The sequence below is a fragment of the Chenopodium quinoa genome, unplaced genomic scaffold (assembly GCF_001683475.1).
Source record: "Chenopodium quinoa cultivar QQ74 unplaced genomic scaffold, ASM168347v1, whole genome shotgun sequence".
NCBI classification, from domain to species: domain Eukaryota; kingdom Viridiplantae; phylum Streptophyta; class Magnoliopsida; order Caryophyllales; family Amaranthaceae; genus Chenopodium; species Chenopodium quinoa.
Window position 1 is genome coordinate 6,847,701 of NW_018745684.1, and position 18,383 is coordinate 6,866,083.

At 34.1% G+C, this 18,383-nt stretch overlaps 2 protein-coding genes across 2 annotated transcripts; one reads left to right on the forward strand and one right to left on the reverse strand.

Moving 5' to 3' along the window:
* The first annotated feature begins 1,828 nt into the window (after window positions 1-1,828).
* LOC110717632 (acetolactate synthase small subunit 2, chloroplastic-like) lies at window positions 1,829-10,376 on the forward strand. The gene is made up of 12 exons (XM_021896379.1): window positions 1,829-2,484; window positions 3,442-3,655; window positions 3,752-3,835; window positions 4,067-4,135; window positions 4,899-4,982; window positions 5,113-5,268; window positions 6,614-6,700; window positions 7,847-7,951; window positions 8,043-8,165; window positions 8,858-9,010; window positions 9,300-9,365; window positions 9,913-10,376. The coding sequence occupies exons 1-12, from the start codon at window positions 2,240-2,242 to the stop codon at window positions 9,994-9,996; spliced, it is 1,470 nt and encodes a 489-aa protein (XP_021752071.1). The 5' UTR covers window positions 1,829-2,239; the 3' UTR covers window positions 9,997-10,376.
* A 325-nt stretch (window positions 10,377-10,701) lies between these two features.
* On the reverse strand, window positions 10,702-14,909 carry LOC110717879 (2-alkenal reductase (NADP(+)-dependent)-like). Its single transcript, XM_021896663.1, has 4 exons — window positions 14,510-14,909; window positions 13,890-14,067; window positions 11,768-12,017; window positions 10,702-11,364 (listed from the first exon to the last, which is right to left on the reverse strand). Exons 1-4 carry the CDS (start codon window positions 14,753-14,755, stop codon window positions 10,986-10,988), a joined length of 1,053 nt encoding a protein of 350 aa, XP_021752355.1. The 5' UTR covers window positions 14,756-14,909; the 3' UTR covers window positions 10,702-10,985.
* Window positions 14,910-18,383: the final 3,474 nt, after the last annotated feature.

An 18,383-nucleotide genomic window follows, 5' to 3' on the forward strand; every position in this document is an offset into this window, starting at 1 on the left:
TGACTTAATTGACTTTGGGGACCCATTAATTAAAGTTTTTATAACTTTAATGATAAGTTTTATGAAATACGGAGTATAATGCAATATTATTGACTGTGTGGCCCATATTTTTCGTTGACTTGATTTGGCTAATTGGCTTTTGTATGTCATATCATTTTTATATTATGCGGATGCTAAGTTGCCAACTGTAGTTGGTATAGTAGAATCTAGTGGTATCTTATCTATGTCACTCCGTTTTTTGTTTTTTTTTTGGTTGGGAGGAGAGGACGTCTTATTAGATTGAAACTATCACAGGTGAATCCGACTCCAGTATATATGCATGACTAATTATTTTTTGGGTTTGTTTAATTCACCTTATTTTTGCTTATCTAATCTGATTTAGTTTGATTTGACTTTATGTGTACGTAAATTTATAAAAAAAAAAAATGTATAAGAAGGGTCTTGCTAGATTCGTAATAATGTGTATTTTATTAATATGTAATTTTCATAATTTTTTCATTACGAAGTTTAAGATATTTAGCGATAAAAAAAATGCACATAAAATGACGATGTGATTTGAACTTTTTTTTTTTTTTTTTTTTTTTATCTGATCTTATTTTTTCTAAAATAAGTAAAATTAAGCTGAACTAAACAAGGCTTTGTGGAGTGGGAAGAAATAGTAAGGGAAACCCATCCCTACGTTGTCTCTTAATTTTGTGCCATGGTTTAACTTTGGGTCAAATAGGGTTTTTTTTTTACGGGAATAATAATAATAATATTATTAATAAATAGTAATACTGCGTCTACGATAATAATATGTACGAAGTATATGTAAAGCAACAATTTTAGAGACTATAACCATAACTATTGTATATTCGGCATAGTTCACACTCCATTGCTTTAAGCTTGACGAGAATAATGATTTTCGATGTATTCACATCATTCCAAGTAGAAACCTTCGCAATCTGCGATGATGTTATAATTGTAGAGTTTATGACAAGCTCTAAACCCATATAAATCCAAATCAACTTCTCAATTATTATTCGAACCTAGAAATAAAATTCTCATTCATAGATGAGAATCAAAATCCTTGAAATTTGGAGAAAAAAAAACCAAAAAATTGAGAAAGATTCTCACAAAAGAGAGAACAAAACAAAAAACGGAATGAGACTATTTCCAAAAACTAAAACCCTAAAAGAGGATAAAGAAGAGAATTGAGAAAAGGGAGAAGAGGGGGCGGTTAAATAGGGTAAACAAAGGCTAATAGGTTAGTTAAAGGTAATAAGGTTAATGGAAAGGGAAAAAAAAATACTCTTTCCGTCTCTAATACAATTCTCTTATAAGGAAATGGCCCCACTATTTTTTTTTCATATATTCTCTCACTTGTTATGAATCTCACTTATACGGAAACAATTAAAATTTTCAACTCCCACCAACAAAAATAATGATCTCCAAACCCCATTAATTATAGTAAAAAATCATCCCACTACCGATTTTTACCTAGTATAAATATTAAAGTCGATAAGGAGTAAAAAGGCCAACTCCGTCGGTTAAACCGTGTCAACTAAATAGAAATGGAGAGAATATTAAAAATTCTCCGTCTGTGTTGGATAACTGGCTAGCGGTGTCATTAATGATACGCGTTACAACCCATTGAGTTTGGTGGTGTATTCGTAATTACTCAAAGTTAGAGGTAATGAATACGCCCAAGCTATTATTCATATTATATATACACACACACTCGGGATAAGGTACACTTAAGGATATTTTTTCCGTATTTAATATATTTCTGTTTATTTTTAAATTTTAAATGAGAAAAAAAAAAGCAAATAATAAAAAAATCATCCTTGAAATATACCCGCGTGCACATAAAAAGTTCTGATTATTCACGAGTCAACTGTTGATGCCAATTTTACCAAAGATTAACCGTAAAAAAGGTTGGATATTGTTAGAAATCATACTTGATTACTTGGGCTTTTCACCTTTCCTATTTTCTTTTTATGGGACAATTGGGTTTTTCTTTTTTTGGATAATTGGGCTTTAATTACACAACAATCCAGCCAAATAAATTCTTCAATGGTCCAAAATGGCAAAACCCCTGCAAAACAATAATAAACAAAATTTCCAAAACCACTTCAAAAAACCACATTTCTTCAACCAAAAAAAAAAAAAAGAAAAAAAAAACTTTGAACAATAAACGTTACGTATAAACTGTCTTCAACTCTTCAAACCAATATAGCCGAGCTTCAAGATTTCAATCATGGCGGCCTTGTCAACTCACCCTTCAACCAGTTTATTTTGCTCTTTAAAAAATGGGTTTAAGCAGGAATGTAAGGATTCCCATGCTTTCTCTTTCAAATCCCAGAATTTGAATTTGGGGTTTAATCCGAGAAAATGGAAGAACTTGGAGTTTGATGAAATGGTGGTATCTGCTACCAATGTTGATCAGATGGGCAGTGAGAGTAATTTTTCCTTCAATGGATCTTCTCCCTCCTCTCGATCAAAGTATGCCATTTTTTTTAATCATTAATATGTTTTCATTTCTTTCTGATATGAGCTTGCCCTTTTGCTTTGAGTTTTTTTAATCAATGTGAAATTGCCCCTTATAATTCTTGTAAATTGTATTGCAAATGGTAAATTAATTGATCATTAATCTGGGAAATTTTTTGATTTGGGTATTTTGCTGCATTTCAAGGTGGCTTAAGAGAGTATAAGAAATTTGACATGCTTGAGGTCTATGTTAAATTATTTTTCCAACTTCTTAATTCGATTAAGTACTCGTGTCAGATACTCTAAACTTGGACATGGGTATAAACTTAAATTATTCATTTTGGACTGGATTCCTGCGAATTTTTTGTAAGGTGGTGGCTTTTGACCCTTGGACATGTACCTGTGTTATAACCTCGCTAGGTCGAGTTGGAGTAACATAGGTTGTGATTTCAACTGATCATTGCATGTTACTGTTACCTAATAGCATCAAGGAAATTTGGGGATAATAGAGTGCAACTTGGTTTAAGATTTGGGGCTTTGGTCACATGAAGATTAAGGGAATATTACTTTCAAAATCTTTTAATTATCGAGCAGAATTCATTAGTTCTATGACTTTGAGGCTTTCTGCAATAGAAGTTATCTGCTTGCAATTATTATGGTTTTTGATAATAATATAATATATAGTCTTGATTTTGATGTGTGGAAATGAATTTAAAGGTGATTTAGAGTGCATATATTAACTGCATTTTGATCAACCTTGACATAGTTCATCGTTGGTATTCTTTTTGTTCTGTTTCCTCAAGGATTCAAAAGCTTTGTTATCTGTTTTTAAAGTCTAATGTTTGCATGTAGAAATATTGTATTATCAGATTTTGGTATGTGAGTAATATGACTTTTATACGTCACATGAGTAATTGTATTTGGACTGACATGAGTGATGAACAATAATTTATGTTTTTGTGTATTTCAAAGGTCGAGGAGGCACACAATATCAGTATTTGTTGGGGATGAAAGTGGAATGATAAATCGAATAGCAGGGGTCTTTGCTAGAAGGGGTTATAATATTGAATCCCTTGCTGTTGGGTTGAACAAAGACAAAGCTCTTTTCACTGTTGTTGTCACTGGAACTGATAAGGTGTTGCAGCAAGTGATGGAACAGCTTCAGAAACTTGTAAATGTTTTGAAGGTTGTCTTTCTTTCAGATAATGAGTAATGACTACTGTGAATTGATTTACGTCACCGACTTTCTTTTGGAATCTATCTGAAGTCCTTTTATATGTAGGTTGAAGATATATCCAAGGAGCCACAAGTAGAACGTGAATTAATGCTTGTAAAAGTCAGAGCCAATCAGAATAACCGAGCTGAGGTACTTAATGGCACTTTGTATATGTATCAGTACCCAACTTTGGAGAGTAGTGAATTTTGTTAGACTACCAGGTGACCCTGATTAGTTCTTGCTAAATTTTATGGGACAATTTTCTGCGTCTTATCTGCTGTCCGTCTTTCTTCTCAGTGAACTGTGCTCTATTTTTCTATAGCCACTTTTACTAATTTATCTTATTAATTAAACTTTTGTTGTTTCCTTGTTTTACTGCAGTTGATGTGGTTGGTGGACATCTTCCGTGCCAAAATTGTGGACATATCAGAAGAAAATCTAACAATGGAGGTGATAATTGGAAATATTGTGCAAGCAATGTTAACTTAATGATAATTGAAACTATGTATATTGTACTTGTACAGGTGTCTAAAAATTTTATATGGATTAAATGCTTTATATGCATTTTTCACTGGCTACTTCATTTGTCTAATGATGACGTCCTATGCACCTATTAAAAAAAAAAAAAAATTGTTTGGGGGAAGGGAAGGGGGGGGGGGGGAGAAGAGCATTTTAATCATGACTGTTCTACTTGTTCTGATCTTTTTTTTTTTTTTTCTTTTTTTGAAATTGTTTTACTTGTTCTGATCATTTCTGTTAGTTCAAATCATTTTATTTTACTCTTAATTTTTAGATTGAAGGAATGTATCTTTGATCATTCTTATGTACTATGTATGTTCAAATAACAGCCTGAGCCTCTGAGAGGTAATATGTTGTAAAAATGAAAAAAGATTATCCAAGAATTGTGGCGCCTTTTAAGGTATCATTACCAAATTCAGCATTGGGTGGATGACCATATGTGGTGCACAGACTGCATACACTGTTGGTTTTTTTTGGCTGAATGTGGTGTCATAACTTCGAGGAATAAGAAATTACATCTGATGCTTAGTATTGTTTGTGCATCCTGTTATCCATTTACAATTGTGTAATAATTCCTTACATGAAAATCATTAGAACATAGTCGTCTAACTAGCTCTTGACATTCTGACCTTTGAGCTGTATTTTTTTGGATTATATGTTCAACAAATCATTACTAAGCAAGTGGAAAATGCAGGTCACTGGAGACCCAGGCAAGTTGGTTGCAGTGCTAAGAAATCTTGTCAAGTTTGGAATCAAAGAGATTGCTCGTACTGGAAAGGTCTATTTTGATTCTTTCAAATTCTACGTTATACAACATAGGTCACTGTCATAGCTAGAAATTTTGTATCTTTTCCCTTGGATTATGCTTTAAACATTTTTTAATATGCTGTGAATTTCCTTTAAAATAGATCGCTCTTAGAAGGGAAAAATTGGGAGAGTCTGCTCCTTTCTGGCGTTTTTCTGCTGCTTCTTATCCTGATCTTGAAGAAACTGTGTCTGTGGATGCTCTTTCTGGAGTCTCAAGACAAGCACCTGATGATGGATCGTCAAATTCAACTGTGGAGGTGTGTTTCTTGACTGTTCACTGCTCTCACTTATTATATCAGGCAACTGAATACTAATCATTTTTATGCGGTCATAGTTTTTTAGTTTTCAGACTATTTACTGTTGTAATCTCAGTAGCTATGCTCTCTTTTACTTAAGTCACTAATGCTATGCTGCCAGGATAATGTGTCTAAATCCTACAATGAACTGTTGCCTGCTGATTAGCTGGAGAAACATCTTTTGAGTTGATTTCGAAGACTTTTTTATTATTATTTTATTTTACTTACGTATGTTGTTATAGAACAAAGTATCCAATCCCAGGAATGAAATATTAAGAGGAAACAGTAATCCTTCCAAATGAGAGTGTTTGTCCTAGTTGACTACCTGACTTTCACCCATATTAATGAAGAACAAAAGAACTAACAAGAATATATATTAGCAAAATTGTGCATTCAATTATTGAACTCATAGAAAGGGTGAGTAACTAGGGCAATCATTTTGAAACATCCCTAAAAATAAAATGAGGACAAAAACTTTGAAATGGAGGGAGTAAGAAAGATGGAAGGAACATATTGTATGGATTTCAATATCTTCAACTTTCTCTCTCTTATGGACAACCAAGATTTTGAATTATCTAGATATTTGAAGTGGATCTGTCCTATATCTCTTAATCTGGGATCACAGATCAGCCCAATTTGTTAGGCAGGGGTGCATTAAGTGATGCAGTAAGTGATGAAAGTCCTAGAAGCTAGCATAAGGTGTGATCCTGGGTACACATTGACCTGGGGTTTGCATTGACTTATTGAATTGACCTGGGTACCCAATTTGTTAGGCAGGGGTTTGCATTGACTTATTGAATTAAGTTAAAATAAAATGGCCACCAGGATCATGATTAATCTGTTTTGTGCCAAAGAAACATATTATCCAGCTACACATTGAACCTTTTTGTCTCTTCTTGACTTATACCTTTCTGAATGTGATTTGTAGTTCCAAAATTCATAGACACCATCAATTGCTGCAGGAGAATTATAATTGTGTTACAGTATATGTTCCTCATCTTGGTCCAAATATCTTCACTTTGATTTTTGACTGCTAGGATTACTATGGTTAGATATTCTCCTTGATCTGTTTTCCCCTTGAATATGTTTCACTGCAGGCTTCCCAAAAAAAGCCTCTTTGTCGTTCTAAGCTTTGTCATGGTATAGGCTACATGTCTTGACCTCTGTAAATTCATGGAATTGTTTGTGGCATTGTTGTGGTTGTGTTGTATTGCAAAATATCCTGTCTGCTTTTCTCATTGATTTTCAAAAGATTATACTAATGAAAGTCCATTGTTTTGATATTCTTTATCTTTTCTATATCCAGGGTGATGTTTATCCTGTAGAACCTTTTGATGGATTTGCAGTTCCTCAAGTCCTTGATGCTCACTGGGGTGTTTTGAATGATGAAGATGTAAGCAACCTTCTTTTTATCTCCCAGAAAGATTACTGCTCATTTATATTGCTTAATTTCTGGGGTTTCTGGTCACTTGAGTTGCATTAGTTATGTTGTTGTCATGATGATTTACAGCTTGAGCAAAATCCTCCTCCTTAGAGATTTGCTTCACTCTAAGCTAATTTGGCATTGACTTGCAGAAAAGTGAATGACACCCTGAACTGGAATGAATGAATTGAGTAAAATGGATGAGTAACTAAAAAAATTATGGAGGTGATGGTGATCTCTAACAAAAGAGGCATTTTGTGATAGCTGTTGGGTAATAAAAGTGAAGGACAACAGCATTTGACTTGAATGGTATTTAGAAAAGGAAAACATTTTGAAACTACCAAAGATTAATGTGATTTAGCTCCTTTTGTTGAGAAAATGCTGCAATAATTCTATGAAAGGTCTAAGTAAGAATCTGTTAGAACTATAGGGTTTATAGAGATGCAAAGAGATGGTTTTATGTAATATTTTCTTTGCTCCATTGTAAATAATAAAGTAGAATTGGAGTTTGCATAATATAATTAAGTGTAGTTGTACAATGTATAACAGTGTTTGAATAGGGCCTATAAAGGCATAGTGAGGGAAGAGAAAGTAAGGGAATTCATTTCCCTTTCTGGATATGACTTGAGGGAGTAAGAATGGAATTGGAGGGACCCGTATTTTCCCCCCTTATAAAAAACCAATTCTTCCAATGTTGGAAAGACTTAAAAGAAGATGCAAGCTCACGCCTTCTCTCCCTCCACCTCCCTTTCCTTCCATGATAGCTATCCAAATATGCTGTAAGAGACATTGACTCTTCTCATGATTTAATTCCATTTAAGCCTTATAGCAATCTACCCATATTTGTACATATGCTCTATAGTTTATCAAACTAACTATATTTTACATTTCTGACAGTCAGTTTGGTGGTGTATGATGCAATTTCATGTGTCATTTTATGCTTAGTGCTATGAAATAGTAAATTAAGAATCATCTAAAAGATATGAAAGCAGATAAGAGTGGAAAAGTACTACTTGTTATCTTTTTGAGTGGGTTATGAATTATAACTACATTCTTCTCAGTAGTATGTGAGTGATGCTGCTTGGAGTCATCTTATGTTTGGCTATGTTTATTCAGACGAGTGGGATGCGTTCACACACTCTATCGATGCTTGTCAATGACAAACCTGGGGTCCTTAATGTTGTCACAGGGGTTTTTGCTCGAAGGGGTTATAACATCCAGGTTTGTAGTGAATTCTTACTCTCTATCATGAAGATGCAATAGATTATGAAGCTACTAGCATATTTGATTGCCTTTTGGTCCTTGTTATCAGAGTTTAGCCGTGGGTCGTGCGGAAGGTGAGGGTCTATCTCGCATTACTACTGTTGTACCTGGTACAGATGAATCAATCAGCAAACTGGTGCAGCAAATTTACAAGCTGGTTGATATTCATGAGGTGAGGGTGTTTATTTAGTTGGCCTGCTTCTTTTGGTTGGTGGTTGTAACATTTGTAACTTTAATTTATTGGTGTCTTGCTATTATATGCAGTTGAGAACATGAACAGAATTTGTTGGGTTTTCATTGTGAATTGTTCTTATCATGGGTGTTATAGTTCTTGTTGTAATTATACTCATACAAATAGTTAGTGGTAGAAAAGTAAAATAAAAAGAATAGCTGGTGGAGAAATGTATATCATAAAAAGTGTGCTGGTGTTTGTTAAACTTTGATCTCAAGCTATATACACAATTGTTTGATTCATCTTCTATAACAGGAAATTTCTTTTCCGTTGATAGGAGAAAGATCATTCAGTGTTACCCTTCTAATAAGAAGTTGAGAACAAAAAATCAGGGAGATGTTTAATTAGTCCACTACAATCATTATTATATCTTCTCCATCTTAAAGGCCCTTAATGTAATGGAAGGTTACAGGAAAAAATTAAGACATGTTGTAGCAGGGAGATGGGGCAAACCTTTTTAACTACTTAAAATCAAATCTGGAAACTATAACTGTTATATGGTATTGGGATCACTCCAACATGTATTGGTTAATTACCACTGTTTGTCTCAATTTCTCATTCTGTCGTGAAGTAATGAAATCCTGAGGTGTATCAGTTTTAAGTCATTAATTGGGATATGATTTCTGATTCAGGTTAGAGATCTCACCCATTTACCTTTTGCTGAGCGGGAGTTGATGTTGATAAAGGTAGCTGTGAATACTGCTGCACGCCGTGAGGTCCTTGACATTGCCAGCATTTTTAGAGCAAAAGCTGTTGATGTATCTAGTCATACCATAACACTTGAGGTAACTATTGGGGAGATATTTTAGTGCTTATCCCATTATTCTTTTTTCCTAAATAATTTGTGCTTATAAGGACAACTGGTAGAAGTAAGCTCAGAGGCATCTGTAAGACTGTAACTCTGTATTTGTGGGATAGATGCACTGCATTCTTTTTGACCTCTTATATTATGATAGCTTATGCACTGAAATGAATTGCATTTTGATTGATCTTGCGGTGTTTATGCTTCGTATACATTATACTATTATTCACTTTACTAACTCTGATTCTAACTGTTGGGCTTCTTACTCCTAGCTCACTGGAGATATAAACAAGATGGTTGCACTTCAGAGATTGCTGGAACCCTTCGGTATCTGTGAGGTAGGATATACAAATATTCGACTATGTATAGATGCCATATATACAAGTATTGAATAGTGAGTTGTTTGCTTAATTTTCCTGACTTTGGTTTCAACAATACCATTACATCAAGCCTTTAAAAAGGCCCTCACCAAAGGTAGGATAAGAGGGACTCAGAGACTGAGTGGTGCATTGTTTCCTGATCCAAAATGCAATGAACATCTGCTGCTTGCATGAAAACACAGTGCAAGAAACTGAAGTCATTTTAATTTAGCTCACTATAATCCGTAAGGGACTGAGTAGTGAATCTATTGGCCACGTTAGGAATGGACATTTCCAATTCACCCTTCTTTCTGAGTTTGGTATATATCCGAATGTCAACCATCCCAAAATGTTGTTGCCATACTTGTCTTAACATATCATTCCTTCTTTAAAAAAAAATAAAATTCTGAATACCTGCTAATGTCAAACCTGGGATAAATGTTCTTCTACATTGTAGCTACTGTCATCATTACACATCTGATATACAAAGTATGTGACTTCAATTGCTTATTCTTTAATGGTACAGGTTGCACGAACAGGACGGGTGGCCTTGGTTCGAGAGTCTGGTGTGGACTCAAAATATCTCCGCGGATACTCGTTTCCATTGTAAGATTTCTGTCAACTGTCAAGACTACATTGTAGAAAGCCGGAGTGGATAATGAAAGTCTGTTTCTGCTTGCAAAAATTTTTTTGTACTCATTTTTTTTTTCCACACATCTTTGCAACTTTTGTTTCTCTAGTTATAGCTGTAGAGGAAAGTGTTTGAAATGCTGTACAATTTTGAATTACCCACTAGTATACCTTAGTAAGCTAGCTTTCTAAGCTAAGCAAGCCCGGTTCTCCGGGCACTACGGTAGGACGTGGATCGTTTAGAAATCGTTAAAATTCATAGTACCTAGATTGGCAGGAATGCCCATTTATGGGGTGGGGAGAAAGATCAAAGGTAAATGAGGCAAGTATAGTTTAAAATTCACTCCTTTCTCTCCCTAACTTCTCATTTTTCTCTTAAAATGATATACAAGTATGATAGGAGAAAAAAATTAACACTTCCTCTTATTTATTTATAACATTGTGATGTTTAGCACGATTTATACACTTTTCTTTAATCACATGTAATTTATATGTAAATATGATATGTGAAGTTTTGTTAGATTTCTTTCGATCTATTCTTTTACAATTTCAACTTTTAATTTTTTTTTTAATGTTATGTAATTAAAATATTCTTTTAAAATTTCAATTATTTTATTTTATTTTTTTTAAAATTGTTATGTATTAAAAATAATTGAGGTTTGTTAACTTGTGCTATGGGAAGCATATAACTCTCTCGCGTTGCAATATAAAAAAGGATTATTATTGTTATTGTTATTGTTATTGTTATTGTCATTGCACTTTCAACAACTTGTGCATTGCCTTGGCTTAGAAGACTTGTTTTATTGATACATGAATAAATAATAAGGGTATACTGGCCAAAGTAGCAACATGAAAAAGAATAAGAAAACATATTTGACTTAGCACAATCAGTTTCTAAGATGGTAAATTTAATTGCACGTCCAAAGATCAGGGGACATAGAAAGATCGTTCATACTCCAGAATTAATAGTCACTCACGAGCAACTGCTATAACTTGCTTTCCAACATTGCGACCAGTGAAAAGACCAATTAAAGCTCCAGGAGCAGCCTCTAGACCTTGAGCAATGTCTTCCACATATGAAATCTTGCCTGCCTTGATAAAAGGAAGGATCATCTCAAGGTACTTTGGATAAAGGTGATAGAAATCAGAAACTACAAATCCTTGCATTCGAATTCGTTTACTCACGATCACACTCAAGTTGTGAACACCATCAGATTGCTCTAGGTTATACTGTGAAATCATCCCGCAAGCGATGATTCTACCATGGAGTCTCATGTTAAGGAGGACAACGTCAAGCAGCTTCCCTCCAACATTTTCGAAGTAGATGTCTATACCCTCTGGAAAATACCTGTTTGGTTTTAGAAGAGAGCAAAGTTCGTTAGGAACATGTTATGCCTTTTTGTAAGGTTTGAAGAAGAGAACTCACTTAAGGAGAGAGATAAGGAAACTCCCTCAAATGATCCCATGAGATTTGATCCCTAGACCATAGAGAACTAAGGTGAGAAACGATGTCACTACTCTATCACCTCAACCTCTATGTATGACTGATAATTATAGTCGAAGGGGATACAAATTCTAATCACAAACCGTTTTTCAGAGAGGTAACATTATATTTAGCATTATTCTTTGTATTTAACTTCCTATATTTAATGAAAAACTTAAGCAACAAGAAAAGATTAGGATGATATAATTATTATATAAATTCTAAAATAGATCAATTGATTTGCATGATATTTATGTATGCTAGCTACCTCTTCAAGGCAAGATCCAAATCTTTTTCTTCCTTGTAATTGAAAGCTTGATCAAAGCCTAATTCGTTCTTTAAAAGGTGAACCTTTTGGTTGGTGCTAGCAGTACCAACAACATAGCAACCAGCTAACTTAGCAAATTGGCCAACTAGCTGACCAACAGCACCAGATGCTGCTGAGATAAATACACGATCTCCCTTCTTTGGAGATCCCACTTCATAAAACCCTGCATAAGCTGTCATACCAGGCATCCCTATGTTTTTCACATGAATCTATTAGTAATATTCTCATTAACAGTATGAAGTACATAGTATGTGATTAATTGCAAGTACAAAACACATTAAGAGGAATTGTAAATAACTTAATTGACACGTTTCGAATATCCATACATTGATCTCTTGGTAGTAGGCACTTGTAAAATAGTACCAAGTAGAAGGTAGAACTTATATACTATGGTAAGTTTGGTTTGTGTTTGAACTTTGAAATGAAGGAGAAATTTGGCGTTCCAAGTATGATTTATCAATTTGCAAAAGCTTTATGGGTTTGGGGTAATTAGAGAAAGAGGATTGGTTGGGGGTCGTGCTCCGGGCATTGGTTTAGGGAACGTGTTTAGGGTTGGTAATAGTCCATCTCTTATTTGCGTGATAAAATACTACGCATGTTATCTACCCTTAGGGTGGTTCAAGGATACCTATCGTACTCTAATAGTTAGACATGGTTTGATATAAATAGTACATCTGTTTCGCATTACTCACAATATTTACTAAAAATGATTGCTTCACATTACTTGCAACAAATTGATTTCTTTCCTTTGTTAGTAAATTTTTTTGTGCGAAATGACGAAATTACCCTTACTGTTTTTTAAAACATCCTAATGAAACTACAAATCTAATCTCATTAAACCCCAAGGTTAATTAATTTCACCCTTTCCACCAAATTCATTCCCCTTCATCTATATTCAACATCTTCATTCATAATCTTTCTCTCTCTTCCTTCATCATCAAATTTCTTCATCTTCTTCCTCATTCGCATTATTTTTCTCTCTCCTCCTCCAACCCAAATTTCTTCTTCTTCTTCCTCATCCCCATTTGTTTTCTCTCTCCTCCTGACCTCCTCCAACCCCATTCTCATGGTTTTTCAGATATGTGGATTTTCGTGGGTTCGGTGCATGGGTTAGTGGGTTTGCTGGGTTAGTGGGTTCGCAAGGTTCGGTGCTGTGTTCGTGGGTGGTACTGGGTTCGTGGGTGGCGCTGGGTTTGTGGGTGGTGCTGGCACTAGGTTCCTGGGTGGTGGTGGTGGGTGGTTTCGGTGCTACTAGGTGGTGCTGGCCGGTTATTTAATTTAATTTTGGTTGATTTTTTTTTTTTTTTTTTTTTTGGGTTGGATTAATACTTAAGTATATGCACTTATTTTTTAATAATCATGCTTAAGATCTTTTGCCTAAGAGTCTGCAAAACTCCTCTTTATTGCGAGTAATGCGAAACGAAGATAGTATATAAAACTCTTTGTACTCCCTTTTAATAAGTGTTACAGTTTGACTTTTTTCACTATGCACATGATGGTTTTGGCTTGATTAATTTACTAATATATAAAAACAAATGTTATTGTGTAATATATTGTTGGAATCGTTATAATGTATACTTTCATATTATAAAATTTCCTATGATTTTACTAACATATAATTAGATAAATTAATGGTTAAAGTCGTGTTTCGACATACGTGTTTGGTCAAACTGTAGCACTTATTAAAACACAGAATGAGTAATAAATATATCATGTCTTCAAAAGTGTTGTAGATTGGATATTTATAAGCATCCCAAGACAAGTGTCACGTAAATGTGGGCCGATAGGCTCATAGGATGAGTCATGATGCTAGAGGCAGCTATTGACATGACATGTAGTTTGGCTCCTTTACCGTTGATGTACTTGGGCTCCACGAACTTAACATTAGATTAACTTTCATATTCCTCGGACACAAACCAAAAATTAAGTTTGCTAATGTTACCATATACGGAGTACGATTCTCTATCCCTATCCCACTCCTTAATCCTTTCCGAACACGACAACACCTTATTAAGTATTTTTGACACATCAATTTAGAATAGGACTAAAGATAGAATATTACCAAGAATTCCAGTGTAGTATGACAAAGGAACATCAACATGGTGGATTTTGAATAGGCTGTTAGATGATGAAAGAAGACTGTATTCTTCCCACCTTGTAATTCCCCATACTAGATCGCCTTTCTTGTAGTTGGTGTGCTTGGAATCCAATACTTTGGCCACTGCGTATCCAGTCAATGGCTACAATATGTGTTTTAAAAACAAATTACTCGAATTTTTTTTAAGTACAGCTACAATATTTGTTTTAAAAACAAATTACTAAGAAACTGAAAATCTCTAACAAGCTACAAAGTAAACATGTCACGCTTTAAAACTTTGGCCCCTCCTAATTAGAGATCGATACAAAGTAAACATATCATGCTATAAAACTCTTTTCATGAGCGAACTCTTATAAAAAAATCTCTATTTTTCTGCGGATCCTCCAACATAGACTCTCTTTTCACGAGTATATATCTAATATATAAACAAAGTGACCATATGCAATAACGAGAAACTCTTAGTTGATATCTGATACCATGCATCATCTTGCAATATTAATATTGAAGTTAAAGAAAATACAAAAACTCATAAGGTAATAAGAAAAATTAACAATAGTGAGTGATGATGGTGAAACGTTACATACCGATCCAACAAGAGTCCTATGGGCAGCAGGCATGTTGTTGTCATCGTTAATAAGATTTCGAATGTAAGGATCACAAGAGATGTAGAGATTCTTCACAAGAATATCATTGTTAGAACATGATTCTGGAAGTTTAAGCTCAATCTTATTAGTCTTCACTTCCATGTCTGATTCCTTTGGAAAACGTTTGATTACATAATTCTTCAATATTACTTGCTTATTTCTTGCTTCATGATTTTCGTTCTCCATAATTTCTTGTTTTGGACAAGAATGGGTCTTTCCAACTTTGATTTATTTATATAGGCCAACTAAGTGGACCATGTTTAGCAGTTTAGCACCTCTATTTTGAATTTTGATCATGTATAAGTTCAAACCAATTCCCCGTAAAAAAAAAAAGGTGTTCAAACTAATTCTGTTTTTAATATACAGTTATATAATAATGACAATGATCCATCCTTTTTTTAATTAAAAAGAATATATATATATACACCTATAGATGCAAGATTGCAAGGTGCATCTTGAAATATTTTCTGCTCATTTAATTTTTTTTTGCTCAATTTAAAATCTTAAAATTAAAAAAAAAATAAAAATAAAAAATAAAAATAAAAATAAAAATTACCCTTAAGCGCATCTACCTCTAATATATTGGTTAAATTATTTAGTCTATCTTTGACAGTCACTTGACAAATTAAAATTTTTAGTAATAAGAAATCTAAGTAGTTTTCTTTTAGGTCAAGTTTTTCCCTATATATAATTTTTAGTAATAAAAAATTAAATTACGTAGTAGTTATTATACCCTTGTAATAATGTAACTTAGTAAGGATATTGAAACAATATATGAGGTATTGTCGTATTGAGGTGCAAATTTATTATGATTTCTTGATTAGGTCAAATTGCCTTCGCATGCTTTGATTATATTATCCGTGGAAACTTCCTTCACCTTTGTAGGCTACAATAGAATTTGATAATGCCAACTCCACTAGCTGAGATTTTCATAGTCTCGACTCTGCGTCATTGATGACTCCTCTCGCTAAAACTTTCATTTGATATTATATTAGAGTTTCGGTAAAACTTACTTCATTCGTTTTGCAATATCTGAGGGGGTGTTAAATACCGCCAACAAAATTGATCAAAATCGCCAATTAGTGTGAATGGACAACCAAGCCTTTAGTATTTCACCACTATCTTTCCTCTTGCCACCAATCACTGACACCTTGACACCACCGCCCTAATAGACGGCGACCACCACCATCCCCAATGACGACCCACCACCTTCCCTCGTTGGCGGGAAGGTGGTGGTATTTTTTTTTATTTCTAGCAATCGTACCAATCGGAGCCCAAAACCGGTTACCGGTCACGGTAATCAGTTTTGGGCTCCGGTTACCATGGAAATCGGTTACCAACCATGGTAACCGGAGCCCAAAACTGGTTACCGTGCGTGGTAACCGGAGCCTAAAATCGGTTACCGCGCACGGTAACCGATTTTGGGCTCTGGTTACCGCACATGGTAAACGGTTTTGGGCTCCAATTATCGCGGTTGCCCAAAATAAAAAAAAGCCGCCACCTTCCCGCCGGCGAGGGAAAGTGGTGGGTCGTCATAGAGGGGGATGTGGTGGGTCATTATAGAGGGTGATGTGGTGGGTCGCCGGTCAGGGTGGTGGTGGTCGTCGCTGGTTGGAAGGGATGGTGGGTTGCCGGGGAGGATAAGGGTGGGGTGGTGAAGTAGTAATTAAGGGCATGGTGGGTCGTTATAGAGGGTGATGTGGTGGGTCGCCGGTCAGGGTGGTGGTGGTCGTCGCCGGTCGGAAGGGATGGTGGGTCGCCGGGGAGGATAAGGGCGGGGTGGTGAAGTAGTAAGGGCATGGTTGTCCATTTACACCAAATGATGGCGGTGGTGATCATTTTTTATGACGGTGTTTAACAATCCACTATTTTAAATGCTCTTCATGTCACAAAGCTAAGAAAAAGTGTAGTGAGTTGATTTTATTGAATTGTTGAAGTTAAAAGTGAAGCTGGTGTATGGAAAAATGGTGCTTTTTGTGTTGTGTCAGGCTTGTGGCGATCTTTTAAATTGAAACCTATGCATGACCCTATCCATATGTCATGTCGTGCTAGCTGGCGTTTATAGTTTTTATTTTACTCCGTATTAAATTGGGGGAAAAAATAAGTGAGCCGACATTGGGAGGCCCGTCATGCTCGTGTTGAGTTTATGCCAAATTTGAAAAATAATGTCAATGCACGGCCAATGGCCTACCGGCTTGCCTCTCATGTCGTGCTAGGCTTGTGATAGGCTTGTGTCTGGTCAGATAATTTTTGTGTCATGTCTAACTGACTTTTGTGCTTACATGACCCATGTGCATCTCTAAGGGGAGCCTTAGGAGATACAACAAAAATAATTGGCCTAAACAATTAAAATATTTTAAAACTTTGATTTCAGTAAATATATAGATAAACACATATTTTTGTGAGAAAGTAGAGATAAAATTGGAATGTTGTGTATTTTATAAAAGAAACGTAAAAAATAAAGGGGAATAATAAAAACATCAATAACTTTATATTAAAGGCGAAATCAGAAATGACACTTGTCATTTTCTGGTTAAAAATTTCTCGCCTTTTTTTTTGTTTTTTTTTCCTCTCCAAATTTTAATGACATCCATTTTATAACCTACAATAATACTTATTTCCTTTTTGATAACGTATTTAATCCAATTATATCAATTAATTTTTTTTTTACATATATTCTAGTGTATATAGTAGGAAACTTTTAGTTACAAAAATACTAACATAGATTAAAATAAGGTATTGTAATGTATTGTAATATATTATTATCCAAGATTATAATAATATTATCATATTTTTTTCTCCAACTTTTATCATTTGACAATAAAATTTATTATAATTAAAAAAGAAAAATAATTTTGGTGGCATACTTTGTATAAATCTTAAAATTATATAAAACTTTTATGAGAACAACCGAACAAAATCATATATATTGGAAAATTCAATCTAATTACTATAAACATTTATGTGATTATTAAAATAAATAAATAAATAAATCAATTTAAAAACCCCTACTACTCACTAAAAATATATTTAAAAAAGTTGATTACGGAATACTAATTATCCTAAAGTAAAATGAATTCAACTAAATTTCATATAATGTTGGTCAAAGTGTGCCAACAAAGGGCAAATGTATATGAGTTTGTATATGGGTAGTAACCTAAGCTAATATTTTCATTCATTTATATAAGACCTTATAGCTTCTAATTTCTATTTTACTATTTCAATTCAATAACCTTTACGTATCTGGTATTAGTATAAATTAAAATTCAAGTTATTTTGTTAAAAATATTATTTTAAGATAAATTATTGTTGAATTAACACCATTATTTATAATTTATTTGTTGTAAACTGTAATTATGACCGTGCATAGCACGGGACTTAACCTAGTAAATAACAAAAATGAACGGTTGAACAAAGGGAGTATTTAATTCATTTATGCTTTAAATTCAAAAGTATCGTGAAAGCCCAAATTATGTTTTTTATTATGAAATTGTGTGTATATGCCACAATTAGTATTAGGTACTCATGGAGTACCTAGTATTGTACTCCAAGGCCCAGACCCAATCTAATAAATGGGATTAAAATCCAACTAACAAATTTAAATCATGTAAGACTAAATTTGACAAAATTACAACTTAGGAAAAGCAAATAACATGAAACTAACTTCGTATATAAAAAAAAGGTGGATGAAAAAAAATCAAATCATTTCATTTCTACTCCACTACTTTCACTTTCTCTATCTCCATTTGAACTAGTGTTGCAAAATTCTTCAATGGTGTCCATTAAAGGCCAAATTCGACTTCAAGATCATGTC

What these genes read in the sequence shown, in the direction of transcription:
- LOC110717879 (XM_021896663.1), bottom strand. Translation starts at nt 14,755, where the DNA reads ATGGAGAACGAAAATCATGAAGCAAGAAATAAGCAAGTAATATTGAAG. An exon ending in ATACTACACTGGAATTCTTG is followed by an intron (nt 12,018 to 13,889) that starts GTAATATTCTAT and finishes TGAAAAACATAG; the next exon opens with GGATGCCTGGTATGACAGCT. An exon ending in TTGGATCTTGCCTTGAAGAG is followed by an intron (nt 11,365 to 11,767) that starts GTAGCTAGCATA and finishes AAAACCAAACAG; the next exon opens with GTATTTTCCAGAGGGTATAG.
- LOC110717632 (XM_021896379.1), top strand. Translation starts at nt 2,240, where the DNA reads ATGGCGGCCTTGTCAACTCACCCTTCAACCAGTTTATTTTGCTCTTTA. An exon ending in AACTTGTAAATGTTTTGAAG is followed by an intron (nt 3,656 to 3,751) that starts GTTGTCTTTCTT and finishes TTTTATATGTAG; the next exon opens with GTTGAAGATATATCCAAGGA. An exon ending in AAGAAAATCTAACAATGGAG is followed by an intron (nt 4,136 to 4,898) that starts GTGATAATTGGA and finishes TGGAAAATGCAG; the next exon opens with GTCACTGGAGACCCAGGCAA.